Source organism: Osmerus eperlanus, chromosome 10, assembly GCF_963692335.1.
Source record: "Osmerus eperlanus chromosome 10, fOsmEpe2.1, whole genome shotgun sequence".
NCBI lineage: Eukaryota > Metazoa > Chordata > Actinopteri > Osmeriformes > Osmeridae > Osmerus > Osmerus eperlanus.
The window spans coordinates 1,482,990-1,500,465 of NC_085027.1; the positions used below are offsets into that span (position 1 = coordinate 1,482,990).

At 46.9% G+C, this 17,476-nt stretch overlaps 2 protein-coding genes across 2 annotated transcripts in view; both read left to right on the forward strand.

The window, feature by feature from the left end:
• Positions 1-314: 314 nt before the first annotated feature.
• Positions 315-4,395, forward strand: LOC134028356 (uncharacterized). Its single transcript, XM_062471839.1, has 4 exons — positions 315-444; positions 1,151-1,229; positions 1,356-1,397; positions 1,539-4,395. The coding sequence occupies exons 2-4, from the start codon at positions 1,158-1,160 to the stop codon at positions 2,961-2,963; spliced, it is 1,539 nt and encodes a 512-aa protein (XP_062327823.1). The 5' UTR covers positions 315-444; positions 1,151-1,157; the 3' UTR covers positions 2,964-4,395.
• Positions 4,396-9,078: 4,683 nt separating this feature from the next.
• ppfibp2a (PPFIA binding protein 2a) overlaps positions 9,079-17,476 on the forward strand; it is an 18,307-nt gene continuing 9,909 nt past the window's right edge. The window contains exons 1-4 of the mRNA XM_062471744.1: positions 9,079-9,666; positions 12,034-12,120; positions 13,648-13,761; positions 16,567-16,698. Coding sequence (XP_062327728.1) covers positions 9,619-9,666; positions 12,034-12,120; positions 13,648-13,761; positions 16,567-16,698 — 381 coding nt within the window. The 5' untranslated portion in view covers positions 9,079-9,618. The remainder of the gene's footprint in view (positions 9,667-12,033; positions 12,121-13,647; positions 13,762-16,566; positions 16,699-17,476) is intronic.

A 17,476-nucleotide genomic window follows, 5' to 3' on the forward strand; every position in this document is an offset into this window, starting at 1 on the left:
TGGCATGACCGGGAATCGAACTGGCAACCTTCGGATTACTAGCCCGATACTATCCCGATTCCCTCACCGCTCAGCCACCTGACTCCCACCTGACTATTACTGAACAGTTCAGTGAATAAACTCCAACTTTAAGAACAAAGTGTGAAAATGTAGGGATGTTCTGCTCCAAACAGGCAGTTTGTTTCTTTTTCTTCTTCTGACAGAAGAAGCAACAACCACATCATCGTCATAGTGACTGATGACATCACTGTCTCTGTCCCTGTTCTTTGACAGACCTGGCATTAGGTCAAGTCTCACCTTCGGGCTCCAGTAAAGTCCAGTTCTCTACTGCCCCCACCCCTTGATATGATTGGCATAAGTACACGCACACACACTCACACACTTGTCTGCCTGGTGAATAGACGGCAAGTGCTCTGAGATTCATCTTTGGTTCACCACAAACAAGTAAGACTTTTATTTTTAGTTGCAGAAATCTTTCAATCTGTGTTATTCAATTTAGAACTTTTGGTTGTGTTGAAAGTTATAAGTTCAATTCAAGTTATTGTTGTAGTGTAAAATGTATTGATTATAGGTCATACAGGCTAATATGCGGGGATATCCAGAAATAGGGGAGAAGGCATCATGTATCATGTCCCTGACTAATCTCAGGGACATGCGTCATGAGTTGAAAACAACACATTCCGTTAGTCCAGAATAACGGGAGGAATGTTCTAGTTTAGAATACGAAGCCTGGAAACAGAATTAGAATCCTTACAGGATCTTTAGAGGATCCTTGATTCTGAAAGATATTCCACTCTCTTCTTTTGACCCCAAAACCTTTCTGACGAAAGAACATATCCTATAATATATACTGTATATATTTAAGATATACTGTACATAATGTATACAATGATAGATGTTTGTTACATGGCCAACAGTTATTTTAGATCTTTATCCTAAAGCTAGAGAAAAGACTTAAGACCAAAAGCAGGGACGCCTTCTGTCCAAACTGAGTTAGCTCGTAGAGGAAGTGTCTTATTGTTTAGGTTGCATCCAGGCTGGGCTGCACAATTCATATCAAAGTAAATTTCTGTTGAATTGTCCATTGACTGCTTTGATGTAAATAAACAAGTGGACATTATGTATTACATTTTCCTTCCTTTCTTCACAGTTTAAAGATGCAGAGAAAGTGTCTACTTCTCTGTTTCGTGTCACTGCTGCTCTTCCCACCAGACACAGCCTCTGGTAACCTCCCCCTCACCTCAGAAGACCTCCCCCTCACCTCAGAAGACCTCCCCCTCACCTCAGAAGACCTCCCCCTCACCTCAGAAGACCTCCCCCTCACCTCAGAAGACCTCCCCCTCACCTCAGAAGACCTCCCCCTCACCTCAGACGACCTCCCCCTCACCTCAGAAGACCTCCCCCTCACCTCAGAAGACCTCCCCCTCACCTCAGAAGACCTCCCCCTCACCTCAGAAGACCTCCCCCTCACCTCAGAAGACCTCCCCCTCACCTCAGACGACCTCCCTGTTCCCCCACTGACCACAGCCTCTAGTGACCTCCCTGTTCCCCCACTGACCACAGCCTCTAGTGACCTCCCTGTCTCCCCACTGACCACAGCCTCTAGTGACCTCCTTGTTCCCCCACTGACCACAGCCTCTAGTGACCTCCCTGTTCCCCGACTGACCACAGCCTCTAGTGACCTCCCTGTTCCCCCACTGACCACAGCCTCTAGAGACCTCCCTGTAATAAACACAATCAGTGACCTTAGAAATGTTGAATTTGGCCACACATTCCCTCGGCATGGCCTGTCGTTGCTTCACTGTATTGCAAAGTTTTTGGTAATTGAACAGAACGACAGCATTTGGGCAGTTTTCCTTCCAGGTAGGAATGACTTTGGTTTTCATAAGTATGGCAACACGGAAAATATATTTCCACCCATTTCAGACCAGAACAGAGAGACCTACTACAGTGTAGGAAATCTTATCCCCAGTAATCCTGGTAGCACTTCACTCCCTCCTTATGTTACAGAAGCCTATCATCAAACCTATAGCCCAGATAGAAAAAAAGACCGTATTGTTATACGATTCAACTTGATTACCCATCGAATTAAGGCCATATACATAACAGAGCACGTCTACAGCAACGACCTGTACGACTCCACCCAGACCTACCACATCAGTGCCCACCTCTTGAGAGAGATTCAGCTACTTTTGCCGGACAGTAAAAAGGCCTTTCTGGATCAAGCCGGCTATGTTTGGCCCTCCTATATATACAACCATTACTGCTTAATTAATGAAATGGGAAGATTTGTCTCCAAGTCAGACAGCCTTGCTGCAGCTGAGGATCCTGCCAGCCCAAAGCAGTGCGCTGACATCAAGCTGCAGGTGTGCACACAGGATGGCTACGCTCGGATAACATGGGACAACATCCCTTCAAACCTTCTAAATGTTGGCACAAAGTTGCAGCTCTACAAAGACTGTGTTTTGAAGTCAATCTTTATTAATGGGGCCAGCAAAGAAGCCTATAGCACCCTTCACAACCTGAACCCTGGACTGCAGGTTCGACTCGTGTCCCGGGATGATGATGTCATCAGGCTGAGCCCCAAGCTGGATGATGCATACTGGAACCTCCCCACAAAATTTGAAAATTATATACTTGGTTCTGAGGCCAGTCTGCAACTATATGTGAAGGACGGCCAGGCCTGCGCTCGCCTCTTTATTAGGAAGTCTTTTACTAATTGGAAACAGCGTTTTGAAAACTCGTGGGTTGGATTTTACCCCTCAGACAAAAGTGCTGCAGACCAATACAGTACGTTCCAATGGGCAAAAAATTTCAACTTTCAGAGCTTTAACTCTGATTATAACGTTTATAAATATGAATCAACGATGCGTATTTCACCTGGGGCACAAGCACGCTTTTTCCCTACGAAAGAGTTTAAATATGTTACAGCCACTGTACCATGGGAAAGTGAAAACTTTTAAAACAGGAAGAGCCCATTATTCTTCTCACACATTTTTAAAGAATTTAATATGTTTATCAAAAGCCTTCATCAGTGAATTACTAATAGTGATTTTATGATTTTATAAAACATATTACAGTCTTTGTAATATGTTTATCCAAAGCCTTCATCAGTGAATTACTAATAGTGATTTTATGAATAGTTTTAATGAAGTTGATGTTGACTGACTAGTCACTGAAGTACTTCCTGTTTGATTTGGTATTTTGTTCTGATTCGATGTTTCTTCCTGTTTACATTTCCTTGATTTTACCTGCTGTAGCTGATCTCTTCTACCTGATTAAAAGTTGATACAAGTTTTCACTCTGAAGAATCAAGTTCATTTAATCAGATTTTTCCTAAGGTTTGATGGCTCGGTGAGAGAGTTGTGTTTTGAGTTGAGCTGTGGCAGAGCCCAGTTTGAGTTATCATTGGTATTCTTTTCTTGACTTCTTTATGTGTAGTTACAATTTACTTTTCGTTAGCAGCCTATTGTTGGTTTGTCTTTTGTTGCTTGTGTGTTGTGTTGTTGCTTGTGTGTTGTGTTGTTGCTTGTGTGTTGTGTTGCACCGGGACAAACAGGGATAGGTCAGATCCCCGGGTCTACATATCACACCCACCTAGTTGTACATGACATTTACATTTAGTGATTTAGCAGACGCTCTTATCCAGAGCGACTTACAGTAAGTACAGGGACATTCCCCCGAGGCAAGTAGGGTGAAGTGCCTTGCCCACAACGTCACAACGTCAGTTGGCATGACCGGGAATCGAACTGGCAACCTTCGGATTACTAGCCCGATTCCCTCACCGCTCAGCCAACTGACTCCCTGTTGTACCTGTTGTTACTACCCCTAGTTAGCAGTGAGCCCACTGTGTTTTTAGGTGCTTAGCACCGGTCTGAGGGGAGAGCAGGTTTGTTTATGTTCTTTTCTTTGATGCCACATCTAAACAGAGGATCCTCTCTCAGAGCTACACATCTAAAGACGGTCCTCACAGCTAAACTGATCTTTCCTGGTTTTTATTACAATACATCTTTGCAAAAGTGTTATTTTGCTTGTCTAGGCAGTAGAAATGTACTCCTGAGGGACAGTTTGATAAGCGGCATAAATACACTGTGTGTTGGAAAGAGAGTGATGGTGTTTAGTCTGTCTTGTTAATGTAAGTCTGTTCATGCTTTGCTTTTCAAGTTCAAGCATGAGCACAGCCCATAGAGCTCAATCCAATAAAAAAAAGTGTATTACTTTCCTATTATACTTATACAATACTTACAATAAATAGGGTACTTCTTCTAGTAAGATAGTGTATAGGGGTCCTACCTGTAAAAAACATGCACGCTGCTGTGTGTGTGTGCACACAGTATGTTCAATTGATATGCATGTTATATCACCGATTCATTACATAATTTCTATGATGTAAAATAAAACACTCAAAATGTATTGAAAGTTATCAAAATGTATTTTATTTTCAGATGTCTTATGTGGACAACGTCATTATGAAAATAATCAGAGTGAAAACTTCTAATAGACTTTTAATCAGGTAGAAGAGAACAGCTACAGCAGTTAAAATCAAGGAAATGTAAACAGGAAGAAACATCCAATCAGAGCAAAATAACAAATCAATACTTCAGCTTCAGTGACTAGTCAGTCAACATCAACTTCTTTAAAACTATTCATGAAATCATTAATTGATTAAGGCTTTTGATGAGCATGATAATTCATCAAAGAATAGAGTAGAGGAAGACACAGACTCTTCCTGTTTTAAAGGTTTTCACTTTCCCATGGTTCAGTGGCTGCACCAAGGTCATATTCTTTTGTAAGGAAAAAGCGTGCCTGTGACCCAGGTGACATATCCATGCTTGATTGATATTCATAGACGTCATAATCGTCATAAAAAGAGTTCCGGAGAGTGAAACGAGTTGCCCACTGGTACGTACAGTATTGTTTATGACCTTTTTTGTCTGAGTGGTCAAATCCAACCCACGAGTTACGCAAAGCATCTTTCCAATCAGTAAAGGATTTCTTAATGTAGAGACGAGCGGAGGCCCAGCCGTCCTTCGTGTACAGCTGCAGACTGGCATCATCATAAGGAATGTTAGTGGGGAGGCTCCAGTCTGCACCGTCCAGCTTGGGCTCTCCCTGATGACAACATTCTTGGTCACAAGTCGGACCTGCAGTCCAGGGTACTGGTTGGTGTCGTATAATCCGTAACTGTGCTCCTGAACAGTGATTGATTTTAAAACGGAGGTGTCTTTGTAGAGCTGCAACTTTGTACCCACTTCTAGCAGGTTTGAAGGGATGTTCTCCCATCTCATGCGAGCGTAGCCATTGTATGTAGTGCGCACCTGCAGCTTAATATCAGCGCACTGCTTTTGTCTGGCAGGCTCTAAAGCTGCCAGAGGATTGTCTGAGGATGTGTCCTCTAAGACAAGTTTTCTCATTCCACCAATGAAGCAGTTATCGTTGTAGCTAAAGGAGGGCCAAACATAGCCGGCTCAATCCAGGAAAACAAGACTGTACGTGTTGCGGCCACGGCCTGTTTCCTGTCCCTTTTACACCCCCTGCTGGTTCACCTGGATTATCCTGCCAAGACTCTACACACCTGCCGCCCATTACCTCATCATCCTGCCTACTTCAACCCGGCTTTCCAACCACTCCTCGTCAGATCGTTGTCACAGCTACTGTGGTAGTATGCGCTTTTGACCCTCAAGCATTGCTTGATTCGCTTGCCTTTTGTAACCAGTTTTCTTTGTGCCCAGGATCATCATCCGAGAACCCAGTCCCTGTCTGCCTGCTGATCCGCTGATTCATCTAACCAGACCAGAACTCAGGACTACATCCAATAAAACCCCTACTTGTATCTGTGCTGCGTTTGGGTCCACTCTGTACCACACCGTAACAGTACGGCACGTTTATCGAAAGTAGCTGAATCTCTCAAGAGGTGGGCACTGATGTGGTAGGTATGGGTGGAGTCATAGAGATTGCTGTTGTAGATGTGCTGTGTTAGGTATATTGCCTGAACCTGATGGGTGACCACGTTGAATCGTATAACAATTCGGTCTCTGTTTCTATGCGAGCTATCAGTTTGATATGAGGGCCAGGTGACGTGAGGAGGGAGTGAAGTGCTACCAGAATTTCCAGGGCTAATATTTCCCAAACTGTAGTAGGCCTCACTGCTCTGGTTGGAAATGGGTGGAAAAATGTTTTCATCGTTGAGATATTCATGAAAACCAAAATCATTCCTTCTTGGATTGAAAGCTGCCCAAATATTGTAGTTATTGTCAATTTGTAAATAATTTGCAAAATAGTGAAGCAAGGACAGGCCGTGCCGAGGGTATGTGTGGCCAAATTAAAAATTTCTTAGGTCACTGATTGTGTTACGTAAGGAGAGGGAGGTCTTCTGAGGTGAGGGGAAGGTCTTCTGAGGGGAGGTCTTCTGAGGTGAGAGGGAGGTTACCAGAGGCTGTGTCTGGTGGGAAGAGCAGCAGTGACACGAAACAGAGAAGTAGACACTTTCTCTCCATCGTTAAACTGTGAAGAAATAGAGATGATGCTTAAAGGCAGGGTATCTAATGTGTTTGAAAAGCACTTTTTGTCATATTTGCCTAAATACATTTCACACCTTGATAGCAACAAATACATCTAAAGGTTTGAGGTTAATATGAAAACAATCCGACATATGTGTGCGTCGCAAGACTGTAATAAATAAAACCAATCATTAAGCTGTACCCTGACAAATGATAGGACGGGCTACCTGTCTGTCTACTTACCTACCTGCGCGCACTCTGCCCCTGCATTCAATGCGCGTCACTGTAGTTTTGTGGGAGTGGCTTTGAAGGGAGGGGTGGGATATTTTGGTTTGAATCGTGTCAAACAAAAGCAAAAATAGCTAGCTTCGCAAAACTTGCCTACCCCAGCTTTAATCCTCAGTTTGTTCTTGACTTTCCTGATGACTTATTTCTGTGTCCTCTTTTATATTTGACTGTTTTGGGATGTAAGTCTAGTTTGAGGATCTGAGTACTTGAGTATATCGTATTATCGGTCCGATAAGAAAATGTGGTGGATAAATTAAAGACGATAAATTATGGATTATTTCCACCCGTGGAACTACTTATTTTTTCTGTCAGGCAATATATTTTATTTATATAAAAGAAAGTCGGCCATAGGAATGTATGATTCATTGTAAAATTTAAGAAATCTGTTTATTTTGGTAAAAGAAAGATCTAGATGTTTTATACAATTAAGGTTTCAATAAAAGCAGTTGTCTCAGGCTTTGTATTTATCGGAATGTATCGGTTATCGGCTTTCAAATATAACGTGTTATCGGTCATCGGTACGGGCTAGTAATCTGAAGGTTGCCAGTTCGATTCCTGGCCGTGTCCATGACGTTGTGTCCTTGGGCAATGCACTGCACCCTACTTGCCTCGGGGAATGTCCCTGTACTTACTGTAAGTCGTTCTGGGTAAGAGCGTCTGCTAAATGACTAAATGTAAATGTTACTGTAAAGGTAAATGTAGGGTGACCTCTAGTGGCCAAGTTCTTAAAATATTCACATTGCCTTGCAAAGGTTTTAATATGATGAAATGGACATCTTCCTTCTTCATTAAGTATCTCCTATATAAAATGTATTGTTAACTAGAGAGGGTACAGTTGGGGAACTTGTGAAGTGTGCTTGCAGCTGCACCAGCTTGGGTAGTTGTTTAACTATATCACCTTCAAACCTATTGTTTATCAAACTTCCAAATATTTGGAGAAAGACAAGAGTTTTCATGGGTGTACTAACTGATATTTCAGTATTTTACTGTAAGCTACCCTCAACCAAACTCAGTATTGGTAGAATGATTGGTAGAAGATTCCCATTTACAGTTATCAATTTAGCCAATAACGCTTTTATGGAAAGCAACTTGAGAAGGGTGCATTGAAACGGCAGAGAAGAGGTGAGGAACTTGATCTCATGACACACTGGACACTGTGCACCATCTCAGGGTGGAGCTTGACTTCTCCGTGTGTGAGCCTCAAGCCAGCTCCATGGAATCCCTCCAGACTCACATCGATATTTGACTGCTAATGATGCTAGTATAAAGGAATTGAAAACAACAAGATGACGAATGGATTTCCAGAAACGATGAAGCTCCATCCATCTATCACATCCTCGGTGAGGTAAGAATAGTTGTAGCCCTGGAGATAACTGTGTGTGTTGGGTATAGTGCTGGTGAAGGGGGCAGGTGGGGGCAGGTGAGGTTGTGTGGGTGGGTGGCTCCCAGGCATACGAGCCACTGTGGTGCTCAAAGTGCTGCTCTTTATGTGCAGCTTGGTCTGGAGGGGCCCTGGTGCACCCCCTAACCTCCCCCACCTCCTTCCTCCACCCCCATTCCCCCCTCCACCCACCCTATTTCCTCCACCCTGCGTCCGGGAGAAAGGGGGTTGGATCTGCTACAGGCTGCTTGGCTAATGAGATCCAGAGGGTTACCTACCCCCACCTCCCTTCCTCCTTTCCCTCCGTTTGTTCATCCATCACCATCCCTCCTCTCTCCTCCTTCCTTCCTTCTCTCTCTACCTCATCTTCCACTGGCATGCTCTCGTCCTCTACCGCTCTCTCTCTCTCCTCTTCATCCCTTTCTTTGCACACACTGTCCAATCACGCCATTTAATCACCTCTTTTCTTTTCTCTCTCCCCATTTTCCATTCCCTTCTCCTCGCCCTGCTCTGAGCCACATCTGTGACAAGCATGTGCTGCAGAATGTTCTCCTTTTACCAAGCCCCCCCTTCGCCCCTCAAACCAGCACTCCGAGGGACACTTCAGACAGAGACGAAAGAGAGAGAGAGAAAATAAAAAAGTGTTTAAGTGTGTCTATTTCTGTGTGTAGTTATCGTCAGAGCGAGAAGGGAGCGAGGAGAGGGAGAGACGGCAGGAGAGGGGGAAGAGGAGAGAGAGAGAGAGAGAGAGAGAGAGAGAGAGAGAGAGAGAGAGAGAGAGAGAGAGAGAGAGAGGAGAGAGAGAGAGAGAGAGAGAAGAGAGAGAGAGAGAGAGAGAGAGAGAGAGAGAGAGAGAGAGAGAGAGAGAGAGAGAGAGAGAGAGAGAGAGAGAGAGAGAGAGAGGAGACTAAAAGAGGGGAGGAGAAGAAAGGAAAGGAGAGGAGCCAGCTGGCATGAGGAGCGCTGCACGGCTGCAGTCTGATGTGAAAGACCATTTCTCAGCCTGCTTATACTTCAGACCACACAGACCACTCTCCCTCACTGCACACTCTACACAGAGAGAGAGAGAGAGAGAGACAGAGAGGAGAGGACAGATAGAAAGAGAAAAGGAGAGAGAGAGGAAGGAGAGGAGGAATAGAAGGGAGATAGAAAGGAGATAGTGAGAGGAGAGAGAGGAGGAAGAGGAGGAAGAGAAGGAGATAGAAAGGAGAGAGTGAGAGGAAAGAGAGGAGGGAGAGAAGGGAGTGAGAGAAGAAGAGCACGCCTTGAAGAGAGTGAGAGTTGTAATACCCACTTCTCTGTTCTCTCCGTTTAGTTTTGGAAAGCTCTCTCTCACTTGCACTCCATCCCGCTTCTCTCTACGCAGAGCCTCATCGCGCTGACAGGAGGAGTTCACCCACGGGTCTCCACAGACAGAACCAACAGTCAGAGTTACAATGGTCCGGGAGAATGGAGTATGATATTGATTTTCATAAACACTTCGCCTGGCTGAAGAAGGTAAGTGGCCGTCTGAGATTTCCTTTTCGTGGCTCCTAGGGGAGCTGCTGTTGTGTCCTGTGTGTGACGGTTGCGAGCCTGTCCTGTTGTGTCCTGTGTGTTACGGTTGCGAGCCTGTCCTGTTGTGTCCTGTGTGTGACGGCTGCCAGCCTGTCCTGTTGTGCCGAGACGAGAGACGCACGGTAGCTCATGTTGGGCCGTGTGTGGAGAGAGATGCCCCCTGTGTGTGGAGAGAGTGCCCCGTGTGTGGAGAGAGATGCCCCCTGTGTGTGGAGAGAGATGCCCCGTGTGTGTAGAGCGATGCCCCGTGTGTGGAGAGAAATGCCCCGTGTGTGGAGAGAGATGCCCCGTGTGTGGAGAGGAGATGCCCCGTGTGTGGAGAGAGATGCCCTGTGTGTGGAGAGAGATGCCCCCGTGTGTGGAGAGAGATGCCCCGTGTGTGGAGAGATATGGCCCCGTGTGTGGAGAGAGATGCCCCGTGTGTGGAGAGAGATGCCCCGTGTGTGGAGAGAGATGCCCCGTGTGTGGAGAGAGAGATGCCCCGTGTGTGGAGAGAGATGCCCCGTGTGTTGGAGAGAGAGATGCCCCGTGTGTGGAGAGCGATGCCCCCTGTGTGTGGAGAGAGATGCCCCGTGTGTGGAGAGAGATGCCCGTGTGTGCAGAGCGATGCCCCGTGTTGGAGAGAGATGCCCTGTGTGTGGAGAGAGATGCCCCCTGTGTGGAGAGAGATGCCCTGTGTGTGGAGAGAAATGCCCCGTGTGTGGAGAGAGATGCCCCCCTGTGTGGAGAGAGATGCCCCGTGTGTGGAGAGCGATGCTCCGTGTGTGATGATGATGTGTTGGATCACAGAGCACGTAACGCGGTCCGCTGTCATGCTCGGACATCGTTTTGAACACGAAACTCCACAGCTGTTTCATTGCAATAGGATGTCTTGCTATTCATCCACGTGCATATCAGTGACTGTTCGTTTGTGTTTAATCTGTAAGAGCCCGGATGCAAAGCTTCATCAGATACTCTGAGCCTAAAATGGTTTGTTTGCTCAAAGACAAATGACATTGGTTGTCCACGAACCGTTATCCTGGAGAACGTTGTGATTGGATGGAGAAAAAAACGGTAGAAACTACAGACAGCTGATCTGGACTCTCCTGATGACCATCAGCCAATCAGAGGAATGAAACCTGCGGCCTCAAGTGATGCATTCTGGGATAGGATAGCTGTCAGGAAGGGTCGTGGGCAGGTCAGGAACACTGGAGGATGTTGATGAGTCGAGCGACAGCAACAACTTGTGTTTGACCATCATGTCTTCCCCTGGGGCGCGATCAAACCTCACAAACGTTCTTTACTGTCACGGATGAGGTCTTATCCTCCATCTTGCTGTCATTAGGAAGACGCTTTTAGCTCGGGCCAGCTCGGATTCCATCTGGACCTCATTGTTGTGGCTGGAACCAGACCTGCACATGTGATCTGAACAGTGTGTGATTTATCTCTGGATCAGACCAATACCAACCGGTCTGTCAGACTTTGGTTTCCACTCCGATTGGCTACACTTTGTCTGTTGGCATGACAAATAGTGCCATGGAAACTGAAGTTGGGGTACATTCTCCACAACTTTGAGTTGTAAAACCACATGCAGTGAACTTTGATCTTGGAGTGGTTAGATCAGTAGAGGACCCTTCTGGCTTAATGATATTTCACAATCTGCGTCCGTTGGAGAGAGAGAAACACAAAGTTTCCATGATGGTTAATCTGGATTTCTAAGTAATTTGGGCTCATTTGGTTTCCACCCACATTCCCGATGAAATTCAAGGGCACTCAAAGAATAATAATAATAATTTAAAAAATGTCCTGATTATACAGCCTGAGTATCTGTGGTCCAGGTGCTCTGGATACAAAGTTCAACTGAATGAATTAGATGTAAATGCAGCCGATGGTCTGGTATTCAGAGCTTGGAATATGAATGTTGTAAACAACATCTCGGTGGGATTAAAATGGGTAACCCTCTTATGGAATTCCTCCAACGGTCTTTCAGCTTCTTCAACACAAGAGGTTATGTGAAACCAGAGCTCGCTGGCAGTGCGTGTGCATGTCTGGCCCTGCTTATGTGTGCGTGTTTGTGGTAGTGTGTGTGCATTTTGGCTCTGCTTATGTGTGTGTGGTAGTGTGTGTGCATTTGTGGCTCTGCTAATGGGTGTGTGTGTGTGTGTGTTAATGTGTGTATGTTCCCTCCTCGCCCCTGGCTCCAGTCAAGGCTCGGTTGACCCACTGTGCAGTGTGTTCACAGTTTCTCTAACCCTAAACTGACCACTAACTGACCCCTCCTGTTCAGGTGAACCGTAACCTGACCACTAACTGACCACTCCTGTTCAGGTGAACCCGCGGTCGCCTGCCAGTAAGGAGACCTACCAGGAGCGCTTGTTACGCTTGGAGGGAGACAAGGAGTCCCTCGTCCTACAGGTAACACTCTCATTTGCCATGGTAACACTCTCATCTTCCCATGGTAACATACAGGACCTGTACAGCAATGTTTACGTCACACACGGCCCTATATCCATCAACCTATCTAACAATAACCTGTAGTTACTGTTAGTATGTATCTAGTACTGTGCATGAGTAGGCACTCTCTGCACATGAATGCAGTGTTTGAGGTTCATCTTCTGTCTTCTACGTCGGCGTGTCAGGAGAAAAATATCCCTGCTTTTGTTGTTAGTGTGTTAGTTCCCTTAGCAGCAGTTTCTGTTTTCTCTAACGAGTACGTTCTCTACGTTCATACACAGCTCTCCACCTATATCTGTGTCCTTGGCCCCGGTGTAACTAGGTAAAAGACCATTGCAAGAGTTGAACTGTGGGCAAGGCATTTTCGCTTCTAAAATAACATGCCCACAGTTCAACTCTAACAATATACTTTCATCAGTTACCGTTTCCATTGCATGGGTGTTGAGATCAGCCTGACCCATACAATAGAGTCATTGAGCTCCACTGTACCCGCTGTGTAGAACATGAACCTGGGCTGGGAGAACCGGACACCTGGCCCCTTGGCCCTCTCTGATCACAAACACATATCACATCTGTGAACCAGTCACTTCACCAGAGCAGGGACATGTCTGTGGAGCACGGAGGTGTGTGTGGGAGTGGGGTTTTGCAACACTCTGTAGTGAGGTTGTGGTTTTGTTAATTTTGCAGGGTTAGACAAGTGTCGCAATGGTGGTGATTGTTTGTTTTTCGGATAATATTGCTTCACAGTGTTTTGGTGTGTGTGTGTGTATGTATGCCTGCGTTGTGTGTATGTGTGTGTGTTTCTCAAAGTTGCTGAGTTAGGGCCATTCCCTCAGTCAAGTGCAGGCCTGTTTCCTGGTACACACCTAGGTGTGTGTGTGAGCCTGTTAATTGTTGTCTGCTTGTAACTCAGGTGTCACATACCCAGCAACATTCCACCACTAAACATTTACGTGATTGGCCGGTCGAGCCCTGTGTGGCTACAGTGATTGGCTGGAGACTAATTATTTTTCGCACCACTTTATATTTAACCTGGATACTGCAGACCTGATCTGGGCAGCTAGTCCACCTTCTGAAGGACAAAGGATTCATTCAACATGAGGAGAAGGGAAATATTTGCACTGTATAATCTGGCACTGTGAAGGGTATATCAACAGCGGTGTAAACACGCAGTCAAGTGCATGAAGGAGGAGGTGGGGGTGATGGCAAGGGGGGGAAAGTGCATTTCTACGACCCTGGGGGGTGAGGAATGGAGGGGGGGGGGTTGAGTGGGAGGAGGGGGATGTGGAATGTTTAGGGGTCAGGTGGGGTCAGGATGGTTAGATTGGCTTTTGTTTTGTGTCGGGAGTCAGGTGGCTGAGCGGTGAGGGAGTCGGGCTACTAAATGTAAATGTCCAACGTCTTGTATTGATATTATTTCTGTCTTTGTCTCACCTAACTCCCACACACACACACACACACACACACCACACACACACGCACACACAGGTGAGCGTGCTCACGGACCAGGTGGAAGCTCAAGGCCTGAAGATCAGTGATCTAGAGAACTGCTTGGAGGAACACCAGCTCAAACTGAACTCTACTGAAGAGATGCTGAAACAGGTACAGCACGTCTACTGATACCACCTCAGCTCTCTCTCTTTCACTCAGCCTTTATCTCTCTCTCTCTCTGTCTCTTTATCTCTTTCCAACTCTATCTACCTCTCTCTCTCTCTCTTTCCATCTCTATATTGCTGTCTCTCTCTAACTCTCTCTTCCCCTCTCTCTCTCTCCCTCTCCCCTTCCTCTCTCCTTATCCCCCCTTCTCTCTCTCTTTATCCTCTCCCCTCCCGCCCCCCCCTCTCTCCCTATCCCCTCCCGCCCCCCCCCCCCCCTCTCTCTCTCTCTCTCTCTCTCTCTCTCTCTCTCTCTCTCTCTCTCTCTCTCTCTCTCTCTCTCTCTCTCTCTCTCTCTCTCTCTCTCTCTCTCCCTATCCCCACCTCCCTCTCTCTCTCTCTCTCTCTCTCCCTATCCCCCCTCTCTGTCTCTCTATTTCTCTCAACAACTCATCATCTTTTATGTATGACCAGAACGCAGAGACGCCAGTGGGCATCAGATCTTTACTCATAGCTGCTATCTGTTTAATGAGCTCTGGGAGAACTTAGGAGTACTTCCAGGTTGTGTGTCTGCTGTTGTGAGACAGGATATGGGCAGAGCAGGAGATCAGCAGAGGGTCTGTCTCCCAGACTGTCTGTCCGAGGCTCCTGGTTCTTCCCAGGAGGAAATTCCTGCACAGAATTCCAGTGTGCCTGAGGCCTCGATCACCGTGACAACCCAAATATTTTGGGGGGGGCGGCTGGTTCACGTCCAGGAGCGAGGCTTGGAGAGCCGACTTGGTTCTAGTTACGGTTCTGTTGTGTTCTGAGCAGGTCTGGTTCTGTTGTGTTCTGAGCGGGTCTGGTTCTGTTGTGTTCTTAGCTGGTCTGGTTCTGTTGTGTCTGCCTGCCTGCCTGCCTGCCTGCCTGCCTGTCTGTCTGTCTGTCTGTCTGTCTGTCTGCCTGTCTGCCTGTCAGCCTGTCTGCCTGTCTGTTTGTCTGCCTGTCTGCCTGCCTGCCTGCCTGTCAGCCTGTCAGCCTGTCTGCCTGTCTGTTTGTCTGCCTGCCTGCCTGCCTGCCTGCCTGCCTGCCTGTCTGCCTGTCTGCCTGTCTGCCTGTCTGCCTGTCTGTCTGTCTGCCTGTCTGCCTGCCTGCCATGCCTCCTACCAGAGTAAGAGAGAGAGAAAGAGAGAGTCTCAGAAAGCAACTAAGTGAGTGAGGGAGGGAGGGAGGGGAGTAAGAGAGGGAGGGAGGGAGGAGGTAGTAGTAAGGGAGGGATTCAGCGGGAGAGAGGGAGTGCCGTCTGTTAGCTGGGAGGTGTGTGTCCACGTCTCTCTCTGAGGTAGACGTCAGGATGTGAGAAGGTTCTTTCAAACTCCTATCGACGGAGACACTGCAACTAAGGAGACACTGTAACTACGGAGACACTGTAACTACGGAGACACTGTAACTACGGAGACACTGTAACTACATAGCCATGACAGCACTACAGGACAGGCTTGATTTGTCAGCAGGACCTCTGACTTCTTGAAGGTAGGATCTTCCTCTTGTCATTATAGTCATTACGAAGACAACTGCCCGGCGAATTGAGACAGAGCTTGACTGCTGTATGATCGATCCATCTCTTCCTATCTGTGTTGGCTTCACTGCAGCCTGATTACTCCCTGAGCAGAGCAAACTGTTCCAAAGGGCACGGTTGGGTTTTATGGAGACGTGGTCATTATGAGGCTTTGGACTTGAGCCGCAAATCTCTTCCTAGTGACACAACTCTAATATTTTCCATGTGCTCTCTCCCAGAAATACTCTGAAGCTGTTTTTCTGAAAATCTTTTTTTTTTTTGTGAACGCAGTACTGGGCCTGCTCAGACAGCACGCTGCTCCTCACTAAGTGGTTTTACACCTGCCCGCAAATCAACTCAATTAGAAACAGGATCTGTGTGTTTGTGAGGTTTGGCTCGCTCTGGAGGTCTGGAGTTGTGAGCTGGCACCTCAGCAGCTGTCGGAGGCATGAAGGGATCTCTGTTCTGGCTCCAGCCCGGGGTGTGACTGACAACACTTTACAGGAGATAAATAAAAACGTAAACATGCACCAGCTGAGCGTCACGCCGCTCACTATTTGTTGCTGGAGTGGGTCCCCCTTTCCCTCCCTCCCTCCCTCCCTTCCTTCCTTCCTTCCTTCCTTCCTTCCTTCCTTCCTTCCTTCCTTCCTTCCTTCCCTCCCTTCCCTTCCCTTCCCTCCCTTCCTCTCTCTGTCTCTCTCCCTCCCTCTCTCTGTCTCCCTCTGTCCTGCTCCGTCTCTCTCTCTCCCTCCCTCCCTTCCTCTCTCCCTTCCCCTCTCTGTCTCTCTCCCTCCCTCTCTCTGTCTCCCTCTGTCCTGCTCTGTCTCTCTCTCTCCCTCCGTCCATCTTTCCTTCTTGTGTGTTAGTGTCAGACAGAGAGAGAGACTGTGACAGAAGCAGTATAAATAGTGTTCAGAGCCTGTGTATATTTAGCTGCTTCCACAGCACTCACAGAACCAGAACGTTTATCTGTAGACGGGACAGTTACACCGAAGTTACAAGGTAGCTGCTTCAGTCTTACCTTTGTGTGTGTGTGTGTGTGCATGTTTGTATGTTTGGGAAAGACAGGGAAAGTTTTGTATTGCCTCTGCCTTCTGTACTTTTGTTTTGATAATAACACATGTATGTATGTGTGGATATGGGAATGTCTCTGTGTGTCTGTATGTGTCTGTGTGTGTATGGGTATGTGTATGTCTGTGTGTGTATGGGTGTGTGTGTGTCTGTGTGTGTGTGTGTATGGGTGTATGTGTGTGCGTGTGTGTGTCCGGTGGACAGGAGCTTCACAGGAGAACCTCCCTGGAGAGCCAGAAACTGGAGCTGCTGGGCCAGGTGTCCTACCTGAACATCCAGCTGACCAACATGGAGGGCAGACACGCCCAGGGAGTAGAGAGACAGCACAAAGCTGAGGTAAAGGACATGGACAACACACTGTCATGCGTGGGAACACATGCTAGTCACGTAGCTAGTCATGCTAGCACATAGCTGGTCATGTTAGCACATAGCTAGTCACATAGCTAGTCATGTTAGCACATAGCTAGTCACATAGCGAGTCATGTTAGCACATAGCTAGTCACATAGCTAGTCACATAGCTAGTCACATAGCTAGTCATGCTAGCACATAGCTAGTCACATAGCTAGTCACATAGCTAGTCATGCTAGCACATAGCTAGTCACATAGCTAGTCATGTTAGCACATAGCTAGTCACATAGCTAGTCACATAGCTAGTCATGCTAGCACATAGCTAGTCACATAGCTAGTCACATAGCTAGTCATGTTAGCACATAGCTAGTCACATAGCTAGTCATATTAGCACATAGCTAGTCACGTTAGTATAGCTACAGTTGAAGAAGAAGATGATCACCCTGCTCCTCCTGAACATGGCTGATCACTCAGTGATCTAGTAGTCTTCCCTGCTCCTCCTGAACATGGCTGATCACTCTGTGATCTACTAGTCTTCCCTGCTCCTCCTGAACATGGCTGATCACTCAGTGATCTAGTAGTCTTCCCTGCTCCTCCTGAACATGGCTGATCACTCAGTGATCTAGTAGTCTTCCTGCTCCTCCTGAACATGGCTGATCACTCTGTGATCTACTAGTCTTCCCTGCTCCTCCTGAACATGGCTGATCACTCTGTGATCTACTAGTCTTCCCTGCTCCTCCTGAACATGGCTGATCAGCTAAGGAG